The sequence below is a fragment of the Vidua macroura genome, chromosome 4 (assembly GCF_024509145.1).
Source record: "Vidua macroura isolate BioBank_ID:100142 chromosome 4, ASM2450914v1, whole genome shotgun sequence".
Classification (NCBI taxonomy): Eukaryota; Metazoa; Chordata; class Aves; order Passeriformes; family Viduidae; genus Vidua; species Vidua macroura.
The window spans coordinates 56218783-56232890 of NC_071574.1; the positions used below are offsets into that span (position 1 = coordinate 56218783).

The window sequence follows — 14108 nt, forward strand, 5'->3', positions numbered from 1 at the left end:
TGAATCCTACACAGTCCTTTCAATGCTTTTGGTTAAATGCATTGCCCTCACTTGCACTTCCACATGCGGAGTTCAAAAGAGCAGAAACAACAAATAGTATTTAATTGAGCCAGATTGTTGGGGAATTTTACAATGGTAGAGATCCATTTGGGACAAATTTGTTGATAGACATGAAGTAATGAAAGTACAGTTACTGCTCTTTTGGGGAGCAACCATGAATCTTCCTGGTACCCACTTACAAAATAATATATAATCAGTGTCCCAGGGCAAAGATGTTCAGCAAATACTAAATTTCTTGGGAACAAAGATGTCTAACATGGTGATAGCTGTTGCAATCGATGTGCTTTATTCCTGCTGTATTCACAGGGGAAAGCTAGGGAAGCCTGAATTGTATGAAAATTAAAAAAAAAAAAACCCAAAAAAAACCGTGGAGGAGTTTCTGCTTTGAACTGTCTTGGTCCCACCTTCTGTGATAAGGTCTGATTCAAAGCCTGCCTAAATCCATTTAAAGATTTCCATTCCCTTCCAAAGGATTTAGAGCAGTCACCCCTTCCAGCTACTTTAACCCCTCCTTTTACTGCATTTTCCTTACTGCAATTTCTCATTCAGGTATTGAAGCAACTGATTTGGATAGAATAAAATAAAATAAAATTAAAAAAAAATAGTAACTCACCCATGCCTTTCTGTGGCTAGTTCTCCCATTTCATCTCTGCACTAGCATGTTTGGCCCTGAGTCAGAGGTGAAAGTACTGACAAATTTCTCATCAAAAGCATCGCTGGAGGAGGGTCAGCCTCTAAAGGTTTACAGTTGCACTTTGTATTGCTAATAAGCCCTGGGCTAAATGCTTATCTTCTTTATTTCAGTTATCTGAACTGGGGATGGAGGGAGGATGACATCTCTTGCCATTTGTGCAACTTTTTTAGATTAATATTGCAGCTCTGAGAAAAATGAATAATTGGACTTTTGAGCAGGGAGTGTGGAACCATGAAACCCATAGGGATTCCTCTAGCAGTAGTCACTAGTTTGCATATCGCAAGTTAACTGCAATTCATGAAGGGTTCTGGCTAAAAATAACTCCAGGGCTCAATTTTGGCTGGCAGGAACTACTAGTTAAGAGGTCAGGCAAAGCTGATCCTTCAGAAGCCTTGTCTGCATGAGACTGTTGGGTGTTGCAATGAGGTGATGCCATGTCTGCTTGGCTTGTCCTTGGCTGACTCAGGAAAACGGGGTGCAGGGGCTGTGGGGAGCTGGGGAAGGGGACCTTTGCTGCAGCCTGGGAGCTTCAGAAGCCAAGCAGTGAGTGCTGGCTGCTGCATGAGTGGAGCTATGTTCTCCACTGACAGGAGTTTCCGCAAAAGCTCACACTTTTCCACAGGCAGGCATAACCCTATAAAGGGTAACTTGATCTGTAAGTGTATTTAAAAAAAAACCCACACGAGGTATTTTGTGTGATATCTTATTTTGTTTGCCTAAAATTGTTGCAGAGCAAATCTGTGGCCTGTGTTACTGAAATCCCATCAGATTACTACAGTCCTGAATTATTTCTGCATTATACTTTGTTTTAATATGAAAAATGCCAAGAGCTAGGCCCAAGAAAAAAGGCTGACTCAGTTCCACTGAGCTCTGTCTGAAAAAAGTCATATTTGAAGATGAGAGATGTGTTGGTAAGGCTGTCTGTCATCTCTAGTTTATTAAAAAGAATTGCTAGGAGGCACTAAAACTGTCCACTGCCTTTCCCTCTGTTCCTTCACTCAAAGGTGCTTCATTCACATCGACTTTACCATAGCAGTTTTGTGTAAAACAAGATTTGATTTTAGAGTATTTAAAGCTTACTGTTCTCTCCAGTGCTGTGCTGCAGCCTTGTGTGTGCTCCACTGCAGTTGCCTTACCAGCCATTTTAGAGAGGAGATAGCCTATGCTATGGAAATTTTTTTTTTCCTTCCCCTAGCTACTGCAAGCCTCAGCGTGGCAGAGCACACTAACCTCTCCTGCATTGCTGTGGCAGCCAGGGCATCACAGCTCCCCTTCAGGCTGGGAGGCCCTGTCTGGGTGGCTAAATGGCCAGATGGCAAAGCAAACCCCAAATGCAGTGTGACAGCTGGGTGGCCACCTCAGCGAAGGCTGGTAGCTTTGAAGGCTGATACCTCCCATGAACTTCCTTATGGTTGTACAGAATCTTTTCCGTACCCTAAGATAACAAATCCATGGTGGTTGTTTATAGAATCATCCTCTTCAGATCCCTCTCAGAAAAAGTCAGTTAAAACCAGATTGGCATTCTATAAACAAGTCAGGGAAGAAGAGCTCCAGGGTAATTCTTTAGGTGCTCAGGGGAAAGGGTGCAAGGTGGATGGTAATATGTGTAATGAGAAAGGTCTGGGTGGGGTGTTCCAGAGCTCTGCAGAGTGTTCCAAATACAAGGGGTGTTCCTGAAGCTTCCCCATGTTCTGCCCTGTGTGGCTGAAGCTGAAGAAGACAATTGCCTGTCGTCGGAAGGGCATGAACATCCCAGCAAGGCTGGGAGTGGGAGAGGAAGGGCACCACTTCTGAGTGGGGGCAGATGTTCCAGACCTCTGAACAGGAATGTCCAAAACCAGCTCCTTGGGTCTAATAATATCAGATATGAGCAGGTTTTGGTCTCTTCCCAGGGACTTGAATGTGTGGAAGGATAAGGGAATAATAAGAACTTTATGACTTCTTTTGTTCCAAGGAAATATCAGCAGTGAGGTGAGTAAAGGAGAGATGATGAAGATCTGCAACGGTCTGCGATTTTGATGTGGTCCTGCCTGCTCTGCCAACCTGCAAGACAGTGCAAAACTGGAATCTGTCTCCTTGGCTTGCCTGGGTGTCTCTGCTCAGACAGCAGCACAGCCTCCCCAGGAAACGGATGTGTTTACATGGCTCTGTTTCTCAAACATATAGAGGTCATAAATTTAAAGGTAGATACTCTTTTACAGATCAGCCCTTCTAAAAAACAGTAACACCCAAGTGAAAGATATTGTTCATATTCCCTTTAGCAAGCCTGACAAGCTGTATTTTTCTGGAAATTATAGCAAATGAGGATTCTGGAGAATGCTTCAAATGTTGGAGGGAAACAAGTGACAAATACATTTTTTACATAATCAGCTGGAGTCAGTTTTTCTTGTTTATAATAACAAGTAAGTGAAACACGTTTATAAATAGGGTGATGTTCAGGGAGGTATAAGAAAAATTACAAGATTTCTTGTAGTGGGTACCTGTGATTCTCCTGCTTCACTTGAACATTGCTGGAAGGTTTTACTACAAGCTCCCAGTTACAAAGACTTGCATGTCTGGTTAACGCTGATAATCAGGTAATCTGCACTGATAGTAAATAGTCATAGTCAGGTCCAGTTGCACATGAACAAGCAAGTGATTTCCCCTGGCATTCAATGCTCTTTATTTGAGCCCTCAGTCTGTGGAGGCAGATGTGGCAAAATTCAGCCTGGTGTCAGTAATGTCAGTAATGCATTGCTGTTCGGAGAAAGTTATTTTGGACTCTCGAATATACAGCTCCTCAGACAGCAGCCTGTGACCCAGAGCTGGGCCAGGAATTAACTTGGCCCTTGAGTTTTTCAGAGAGCTGGTACAGAGAACTATCCTGGGTTTCTCTGTTAAAAAAATCTCAGATCGTAACAGCCCTAACAAAACTAGAGAGAGCAGATGGCTTTATTCCATTGTAGAATTACTGCACCAGTGAACCCAGAAGTTCAAGGAGTTTGATTCACTGGCTTACGCTATTGAATACACTGGCAATACGCTATTGGGTGTATTCTGGGTAGGATGAACTGGATAAATAAAGAAAAGATGATGAGAAAGGGGGGGGAAAAGAGCAAATAAATAGGATAGAAGTGGAACAGAGACTGGAGAACAAATACAGGACTGCGCAAAAAATAAGAGTAAAGATGCACAGAAGGAAGATTTTTAATAAAAAATTAATAGGGTACATATACTTTATATAGAACACCATCCACACTAATCCACCTTTGGAGTGCAGTTTGCTCTTTTATATACAGCATTGGCTGATCTTTTGCTGTAACTCTTGGAGAGTTGAGCAGAAAGGGTTGAGTTGATGCAAGAACTGATTTGCAAACCTCATCCGTCTGAAACTCCAGCATTATTTTTATGTACAAGTTTGCTTGTTCTTACTCCCCTAGGAAAGTAGCAAACTTACTAAAAAATCAGCAAGTACCATAGTCTTGGGAGCAAGGAAAGAAAATATTTCTTCCTCAGTCCCTAATCAAGGGACTAATTTTTGGTCATAGGGTCTCCAAAATCAGTAGCTTCTTTGAGAAATCTAAATTACAGGGAATAAAAACCTGACCCATAGCTAAAAAATGTGGGTGAAAGAGGAGGATAAAATGATTGCTGAATCCAGGGAAAAAGTCAAGGACAGGGGGCTTGAAGGTTTTGGTCTTTGATTTGTATTTCCTGCTATTGCAGGCAGTTGTACCTTCCAGTTCGGTTAGAAATGTATCAGGATTTGGGAATTAGTGCCCAAATGTTGTTGGAAGGCTTACCAGAACTTTCTTGAATCATGGCCCTTAAAGAAGAAAAGGCAAAATTTAGGAATTACTGAGACCTGGTACAAACTAACCTGAAAATAGGGGAAATTCAGTGTTTGAAGAGGTGGTCTGACCTGCAGATTTTGTCAGCTGTAGGAGGGTTTTCTTTGTATGTGTTTGTTATGGAACCAAATATCATGTGTGTATGTGCTCAGATATTGCCCCACAAAAGATGTTTGTGCAATTCTTTAGTGTTGTCAAAACAGAGGGAAGAGCATTGCTAAAGCTTCTACGGAATGTTCAGAAGACAAAGTTTCCTTTGAGGAAGCAGCTTAGGTGCTGGCTGGGTTTCACAGGCTTCATTTGCATATGCGGAGGCTGCGTGGTTTCCAAACTACCCCACCACTGCAGCTGTCTTCCTTGTTTTTCTCCTCCTTGGGGTACTGTACTCAAAACCCACAGTAAAACATGGGAAAAAAGATCCTAGCGGGTAAATTTATACCATGGCTGGGGTTAGACACTTCAGTTAAAATAAAATTCATCCCAAGCAATGTGGAACCCTTGTTGAAATCTCAGTCTTTTTTAGATGGAGTTTGGTTTTGCATCTCTTCCAGTTAACACTGGAACTGCCAGCAAAGTTCAAGCTATAATGTGGACAGGGCCATAGAAAAGCTCTGGGGCTCTGTAATTATTACCTTTGGTTGCTCTGTTTATAGTGCACTACAAAAGTTCTTCAATCTCTAAAGCTTGTATGGTGAGAGCACCACTAAGGTCACAGTTTATATTTATCAGTTAACTTGCTAATTTGAAGGGAAAGCATTCAAGTGGAAATGTAGAAAATAGAAACAACATGAGCAGGTCACAATATCCAAAACAGCAATATGAAATGTTCCAGTGTAAATACATTTCTATAAAAGGTGTGAATGAAACTTCAAAAAAAAAAAAAAAACAGATGATGGATTCGGCACAGTCAATGAACACAATTATAAGTAGGTATTGAAGGAGAATATTCCACCAACCATGGATCCACAGATAATAATTAATAAGAACCAACTGTATTCCAGGTAGGCAGGTGCCCAGTATTATTTCACAGTTGACTGTTCAGGGGGTAGAGGTACTCACCTTTGCCACAGATCTTAATAATTTACTGCAGTTTTATCATTAAATCAGCATATAATTTGGAAGGAAATTAGTTTTTTGGGTTTTTTTTGTTTTTGTTTTGTTTTGTTTTTTTTTTTTTTGGTGGTTTTTTTTTTGTTTGTTTGTTGTTTTTTTTTTTTTTTTTTTTTGTTGAGAGCAAAGCAATACCACTCATTTAATTATTTGTAGGAAAGGCTTTCTGTAGTTATTTGGTATTTTGCTGTGGTTTTTGTTTTTAAAAGTAAATGCAATTTTTGTCATCAGTGCTTGGTGAATGTATGACAGTGTGATGTGATTTGCAACTTAAGCACAAGCTCAGAAAAATGTACATTTTATCAGGACTGGCAATAATGAATTACAAGGAAACACAAATAAGCTAAGAATATATCTGAGACCTCCTACCATTTCTGAAGGTTCCAATGTCTGTGGGGAAAAGGCTATTTCAAGAATTGTACTCTTTATTTATTTTTTTTTCCTCTCAGCAAAATTGCCATAGCCTTGTATAATAATTGAATTCATTTAGTCTTTAGAATACTCAAGTTTGCAAATAACAATGAAAATGAATATTTCATGGCATGGAGGATGATAAGCTATAGTTTTGTAACTTTGACTGGTAGCCCAGCACAAGGGAGCCAGCATTTACATTTCACAAGAATTTTTGCACCTAGATAATTAAAAAAACTGCAGCTTAAGACAATAAGCAGGCAGGTGGGGATAGTTAAACAAGACCTTTATTTTTGGGTTTTCTTTCCCTGTTCTGGACAACAATTTGCAGTTCAGCTTTGTTCATGGAATTTGTTCCGTACGCAATGCTAAGGGGCATCTTAAACCAGTTGCACCTGCAGCAGCCGCTATTGTCTGGGAAAGGCTTTGACGGGGAGACAGGTGTTAACAGTGTGTCTGGATTTCCACACGACAAGAGATCTTTAATTAATTTATTTTCAATGAACAAACACTGGGCTCAGGTCGGGAGGGTACAGCAGTGCGCCCTGAGGCAGCTTACAGAGGCGGGCGGGGGTCACGGCGGCGGTGGGCAGGACGGAGGCAGCTCCTTGTCACAGCCCTGGTTTCTTGGGGAATGCACCGAGACGGGGGAGTGATTAAAGAGCAGCTCGAAGTACTGTAATCCATCTGGGAACGGGATCAGGCTTCCCCCTCGGAGCAGGTGAGATAACGATAGGAACATTTTTTATAGACGCTGAGTCCGTGTCAGAGAAATGCTGGGGTGGGGGTGTGTGTGGCGGGGGGCGGGGTTGCCGATATATTTACCGTGCAAAAACTAACTTGAGTTGCAATTGCCTGTGAGAAACCAGAACATAACCAAAATACTCGGGGAGGTGCAAAATCCCCGAGTGCAAAAAAAAAATGTTGGGAGGTGGCGTAACTTTTGCCGAACTCTGGGATAGCCTCTCCAAAGGGAGGCAGGGGAGCGGTGTAGGCATGGGAAAAGTGCTCGGGCTACTCAGAGCACGCAGGCTGTGGCTCGGCTGGGCGTCACTTCACTTTTTCTTTCTTATAAGCACAGCTCTGCCTATTGTGTGCTGGGGTGTGGGGGGAAGACAAAGAACGCAAGCTAAGAAATTAGAAAAGATGGGGAGGGATAGGAGCTGTGCTACGGCAGGAGCAGTGTTCCGGGGGTGTGGCGTGGAAATCTGCTTTGAATCACAGCGTGTTGCCGCGGCCGACGAGGTCTGAGCGGGTTTTGCAAAGATTTACTTCACTTCAGGCTGGGTCTGCCCCTGGCTGACGTCACGGGCTGGAGCAGCGGCTCCAGAAGGCTGGATGAGTGACAGCCCAGCCTACTTTTTAATAGCTTTGTCATGTGACGGGGAACAGTAGTAAGACAGGTGCCTTCGGTTCACTCTCAGAGAGGGTCTCGTTGCCTGCATGAGTGTCTGCTGCCTGCCCGCCTGCCTCTGGACTGTAGTTTGCCAGCTTTCCTGCCGTCGCTCCGCAGCTGGATGGCGTGGGACATGTGCAACCAGGATTCTGTATGGAGTGATCTCGAGGTGAGGAGTGCGCGGCGTGGGCGGCCGTGGGGTGCCGGCAGCCGGCGGGGCCGTGGGCTCGGCAGGGCACCGGCAGGACGGCCGAGGCAGCGCACTTTGCAAACAAGTCCGTATCTTATCTTAACTCCAGTAAGTTTGCTATTTTAAGGTTACTCTGCGATGCCTTGAGCAAATCAAAGCTGAGCTCCTGTCATCAGTATAGTATCTCCTGCACTTGGAAACTATTTTCATGTGCCTCTGGCTCGCTTTCCCGTCATATGCAATATTTATGCTCTAAGGTATTGATATGAATCAGTGTCTGAAGTGGCATTTCCAGTGGCATTCGGTGGCCTGGTTGGAAAAATGCCATTCTAATTTAGAATAAGACTAATATTTCTTAAAAAAAAAAAAAAAAAAGTTATAATTAACTCATGGCTTCATATTTTAATTCCTTGTTTCACTATGCTCTGTCGAAGGTTTTTTCCTTGTTTATCAGCTGCAGAATACAAACACGCACGCAGGAATGAATACCCTGTTGTTTGTCTTTAGATGCTTTTAAAAGAGATTTCTGGAAGGAGACGTTTCCTTGCTACTTGTGGTATTGGAATACTGACGCTGTAGCTAATGCCTCGTAGAGCAGGGTTTGCAGTCAATCTAAGTAGTCCAAGAAATGGTTAAATCCCACTGTACAGAGACAACAGGATGAACCATGAGAATAGAGTTTATGCAGGACTGTGTGAACTGCTGCTGCTGCTGCCGCTGCTGCTGCTTGTGTAAAAATAGACGGCAATACATCAAATCCACAGCTTCTGCTGGCTACAATTCATAAAGGAAAAAATAAAAAAGGCAAGCAGCCCCGTGGTAATCTCCGGAGTATAATGTGAGGTTTGAGGATTTCTGCATATTTGCATTCAGCAAAATGGAGCATTGCCTGAAAGTTTGGGCAACTTGCGAAGCGAGGCAAACTTTCTTTGGACCCCATGAAGAGGAATCCCGAATACAGACCTGCTCAAAGGAACTAATCCTCTGGATTCAGGCTTGGAATAAGTGCTTAAAATGCTTCCCTTGGGCACTGGGGAGGGAAAAACAGGTTACAGGCAATGCTTTTTAAATAAGATGTTCATGCTGTAGAGAGCTACCCATCTAAAGTGTACCGTTTCAATGTTCTCCAGTAATTTTTTCATATCTGGCAGACCATGTGTGTGGATTCTCAAGTCATTTTGTCATGTTTTAAATTTTTGCAGCTTGCCATTGTATCCACAGATTTCTGTTTGCATATTGTAATTGGTCTTATCTTGTTTTGATTTCTTGGTAAAGTGGAATAGATATGGATAATTCATATGTCCTGTAGCTATTATGAGTCAAGGCAGTAAGTGGATGACTTTCTGGCTCCAAAGTCCTAATTGTTTCTGAGTAGCTGGAGTGTCCTGTGGGTTGTTGTCTGGCTTGCAGCATGGGTCTCAGCTGCCATAGCTTCATTTTTCCATCGTGTATTATTCTTAATGCTACTAGGAACTGATTGAGGAACCAGCTTATATGGAAATACTGAAGAATTATTTTAATCACTAGAGTTCCTGTGGTAATTTCAAGCTAGTAACAGAATAATTTATGTCGATGACTTTTTCATAGTGCAGAGAGAAAAAAAAGGAACCAAAAAAAGAGTTTGATCTTAATATTAATTGTGTGGTGGATGGATTAACTGTGGGTAGGATTTTGCGAGTGTGCTCCTGCACTGCACTTCCTGTAGCAACGCTAGCATCTGCGTGCTGCTTTGGCTCAGGGGATCACCTTTACTGAGCTAAAATAACGCAGGCAGCAAGCACTGGAGGCAGCTTTCATTCTTTGAATCATTAATATTTGCTGTCAATGTTAAATGTATTATATTCTCACTCACATAATGACAGGACGGCGTGTTGTTTAATAAAGGCCTGCATCACTGTAGCTGATCAGCGTCCCCAGTGCTTCACAGCTTAATGAAGGTGATGTACAGTAAGGTTGTGAAGATTGATAGAGAGAATCCACCTGACACACATTTTGTCAAGTCTCTCTTTCTTTCCTGAGTTCATCCTCTTGGCACTTTGAAAAACTTAAAAATAAAACAAAGATTATATTTTCATTAATATAATTAATATGGCATAAGTCCAGTCGTCTTCTTTTTTTTTTTTTTTTTTTTAATTTACCTTCAAAGGCACAAAAACAGCCAAAAGGTTAATGGAGAATTATACTTAATTATAATGATTCATTACCATCAGTGCAGTTAAGCTAATTTACTGTTTGCATCTGAACTAAGAGAAAAAAGGTCTGTTGGAGTGAAATAACACACAGTAATTAGCCTTTTGTGTTTAGTGACTGCTTTATCCTCCTAAATGTTACTGTAAAATTAGGGCTATAGTTATGGAATAACTATCATATCAAGTAACAGTGGGAAGACAGTAAAATGTGTGCTAGCAATGCAGGTGCACCTGTTACAGATGTATAGGCAAACAGCAAATATCAGCGTGTCAGATGAGGACAGTTTTAGGACTTGGAGTGTTAAATCTGGCATCATCCAAAGGCCAAATATAAATTAATAACAGGAACACTTGCTGCTAATGTGTCTCAGATTAATGTGCTCTGTGTGCTCAGAAGCATAGTGTCATATTCAGAAACATTGATTTTATTATCATGTCAACATTGGCAAGGCATATATACTTTATTTCAGCAGGTATAGTTTTAGGTGACATTGTAGTCACTCTAGGTAAATGAAGACTGTGATAAGCAGGATTTTTTTTTAAATACCATTGTTTGCGTTGCTTCAAAAGCCCACTGTAGGAACTTAAAAATGCAGATTACCAAAAGTAAACATGTTTAAGTAGGTGGTTCACAGGGTGAAGCTATTTTTATAAATGAAAGCAGTAACAGATCAGCAGGATACTTTAGAAGTCTATGGCATCAGTTATAAGCTACTGACCTCCAGAACACAAATCTGAGAATGATGCGGAGAATCTACCTTTTCAGTCAAAAACTAGATTATCCTTTAATGAGATCAGAGATTTCGGCCAAGCATCAAAAAAGGTCATCTCTGTATTATAAGATTGCTGCCAGAAGCTTGTGTCTCGCACTAAAGAAGAGGAAATGCTCTAATTTTTTTTTTTTTTTTTTCCTTACACTCAAAACAATGGTTAAAAAATTCAGATTAAAAAAAAAAGTTAACATTACTTAAGTGGGATTTTGACTTCTTAGAGTTCTACAGCCCCTTAAATAATAGGAAGAAAAACAACTGCTATTTCAGAGTCTCGTTTTGCAGCCTCTCAGCTTCCTTGCCCCTTGGCCTACTCTATGATTATCTTGTAGTGTCCTGGTAGATGTAGAAGTTGTCTGGTAAATTATAGCTCACACCAGCTGCACCAAGTCTTTGTGCCAACAGACAAAATCTTTGCTCACGGCTACGCTGCTGCATCCAGCCCGTGCACTGCAGGCACACCGAGATTCCAGGGACAAAAACATCAATGAAATGCACCTTCAGCAGCTCTCGCTTACATTGTTGTTAAAGGCGGTCCTTGTGAGAGCGACATAGCCAGTATTGAGCAATTCACACCTATGGACACTGGTTAGTGCCCTACAGACATCCGCCTTCAGAAAGCGGCGCTTTCTCCATTCACTTCAGTCCAAGTAGAAGTTGGGAAATCATTCAAGCCACCCAGTCAACTGACAGGAGTTTCGGAGGTGCTGCTGTTGGCCATCCTTAACGCAGTGCCACAAATGCGGTAGATACCCTTAGACTCAGTTGTCTTTAGATGGCTTTTAACCATTCAGCACCTGGTGCCTCTGCAGCTCCATGTGTGCTTTGCAATGTGCCCATATCGACGTAGATGTTTGGAGATGAGTTACAAGGATACATGGTACAGTGCAGTAGGAATTGCTTCATTGAGCAGCACTGACATATGGGACTCAGCTATTTGCCAAACTGTTACTACATGTTTTCTATAATTAGGAAATGGTTTTGGTGGATACACTAACATTTCAATTGCTGTGTTGAAGTGGATGTATGTTATTAATTTTTTCTTCCTTAGTAGGTCAGTCAATACCCTATCTAGCTTCATACTGGCATATAAAAGGACACTTATTCCAGGTTTGTTTTTATTTATCCTCACTCTCTTCCTAAGTTGTGCAGACAAAAACATTTTGCACTGCTGAAGAGGATTCCTGCAGACTAGACTTTGTTTACTGCCTCAACCAAAATGTTTCACAGACCTTCTTGTAGGATTACTGAATTAGAGGCTGCTAGAAGAGGAAAACCCATTTAGTTCTTTGAGTACGGCTTCTCTCTGGGGATATTTTGGAAACTGGCTAGGATAATAGATGTGTTCACACCAAGCAGGTAAAAGGCTGCATGAACTAACTATGCCCATCACTGAGAGGAGAATATAGGGATATTTCAAGCCATGCTTTGGTTACCAGGGCCCTTATGTAAAACTGGGTGGCTGTGGTTTGTGCATCAGGAAAAGAGCACAGCAGCGTCACTAACCCATACTTTTTTTATGCCCATATGGTAGCCACCATCATGAGTGGCTGTAAGGATTACAGTAAGGTTCTGTAGAAGTGAAAGTGTGACTGTCTCCAGCTTGAACTAGCCTCCAGGGCTGAAGGCTGTAACAGGCTGTGCCTCTTTAACCTGAATGTATCAGGAAATGCATGACAGACCTTGCCCAGAGGTATTCATCTGTAACTTCTACCTGCACTGGTTCACTCTGAAAGGAGAATAAGGCCATGCTTTGGCTTCTGCTGTTGGATTTAAAGCTTTGAATATGATCATTATCAAATGGTATAGGGAGAAGGAAGGTCATCTTCCCTGGACAGAGATGTGATAGAGAAGGCAGCTTATGCCCTGCTGCTTTCTCTGCCCCTTTACATACCTATGTTAGACCTAACAGTGACGAAATAATATGTGTTTCTTTTTTCAGAAAACAACGTCAATCCTAGTCACCCTGTGTCATAGCTTAATTGAGGCTTAATTCTTATCACATGATATTAGTTAATAGATTCTTGGTAATTAATGAAACTGTTCTGTGTTGCTCTATCTTGCAGTGTGCTGCTCTGGTTGGTGAAGACCAGCCTCTTTGCCCAGATCTCCCAGAACTTGACCTCTCTGAACTAGATGTGAACGACCTGGATGCAGACAGCTTTCTGGGGGGACTCAAGTGGTACAGCGACCAGTCAGAGATCATCTCCAATCAGTACAGCAATGAACCCGCCAATATATTCGAGGTAAGGCAAGATGATGCAAGTGTATGTTGCAAAGTCCTTGCTTGCTTTTTTTTCTGGTTTGTTTTTTTTTTTTTTTTAATTAGCCTGTTGGACAACAGTTTACTATTTTTCCACCATTAAGAGACAAGAAAACTGCTGGTGGATTACGGGTTCTGACTGGTTCCTTTAATCCTCATTATCAAAACCAGACCTGCAATCTGAAGGGTCTGGGGGTGAAAGCCTTAAAAGGATTTAAATGGAGGTTTTGATTTTTGAGAGGAAACAGCAAAAGAGTACCTAGAGCACACTGCCCTGTGGTGTCATGATGAGGAGTTGCACTGTTGTCAGCTACAGAGCAAAACAGAAGTTGAAGCTTGTTTGTTGTCTTCCACTTGAATTCCTCAGCAAGAAGCAGAGTTCTGCACAGCAGCTAGCTGATGAGTAGCTAGAACATTTCTAGTAAAGATTTTTACCACTCAGAGCCTTACTGTGCAAGTTACTTGCACACAAATTGAGAGGTCCGCAATTTGTTTATGCACAGGGGAGAGGAAGGGTGAATGTGGCAGAGAAGGCAGGGAGGGCCGTCGGTAGCTCAGGGACCAGCTCAGCGTTCTGATGTTTCATAGATCTCCTGGTGGTGGACAATCTAAAAGTAAAAGTCAGAGGGTGATAGGAGAGATTTAATTGTTTTCTGTCCAACTGTGCTTTGGGGGTTAGGGTGTATGAGAGGAGGGTTACTGTCTCTTTATCTCTGTCCTGGGTCTTCTTTCTTTTGTTGTGTAAAGCCTTCATAATTCATAAAACCTTGTGGTTTCGGGCAGCCATGCCCCTCCTAAACTCTAACCTCCTTCCCTTCCCTGTTGATAGGAGAGGCCATAGATAGTTCACTGACTGGGAAATTGAACAATAAATTGATTAGCTGGCAGGAAGACCTTGTACAAAAGCAAGCTCTGGGTGCTGTTTCTCACACACCAAGTACTACAGCTCCAGGAAGTACAGCTAGCCCGCTGGTTCTGGAAAGCCCCGGATTATCATGGTAGAATTTTAAAGGCTGGAAAAAATTAACTGAAATGGTATAGTAAAATGCCTACCTAGGATGTGATGTCCTGAATAAAATTCTCCTTCCTTTGTATACTGCTCTAAACTCACAGTGATCTCCCTGATGCAGATTAATTGCTCTGCATTTAAACCAGTGTAATTGATAGCAGAAACTGGTCTTCTCTGTTTAGTTTC

The 14108-nt window shown here is 41.9% G+C and overlaps 1 protein-coding gene across 1 annotated transcript in view; it reads left to right on the top strand.

Moving 5' to 3' along the window:
- The first annotated feature begins 7560 nt into the window (after positions 1-7560).
- The window catches only part of PPARGC1A (PPARG coactivator 1 alpha), a 65000-nt gene continuing 58452 nt past the window's right edge, over positions 7561-14108 (top strand). Inside the window, exons 1-2 of the mRNA XM_053976394.1 lie at positions 7561-7670; positions 12717-12896. Coding sequence (XP_053832369.1) covers positions 7623-7670; positions 12717-12896 — 228 coding nt within the window. The 5' untranslated portion in view covers positions 7561-7622. The remainder of the gene's footprint in view (positions 7671-12716; positions 12897-14108) is intronic.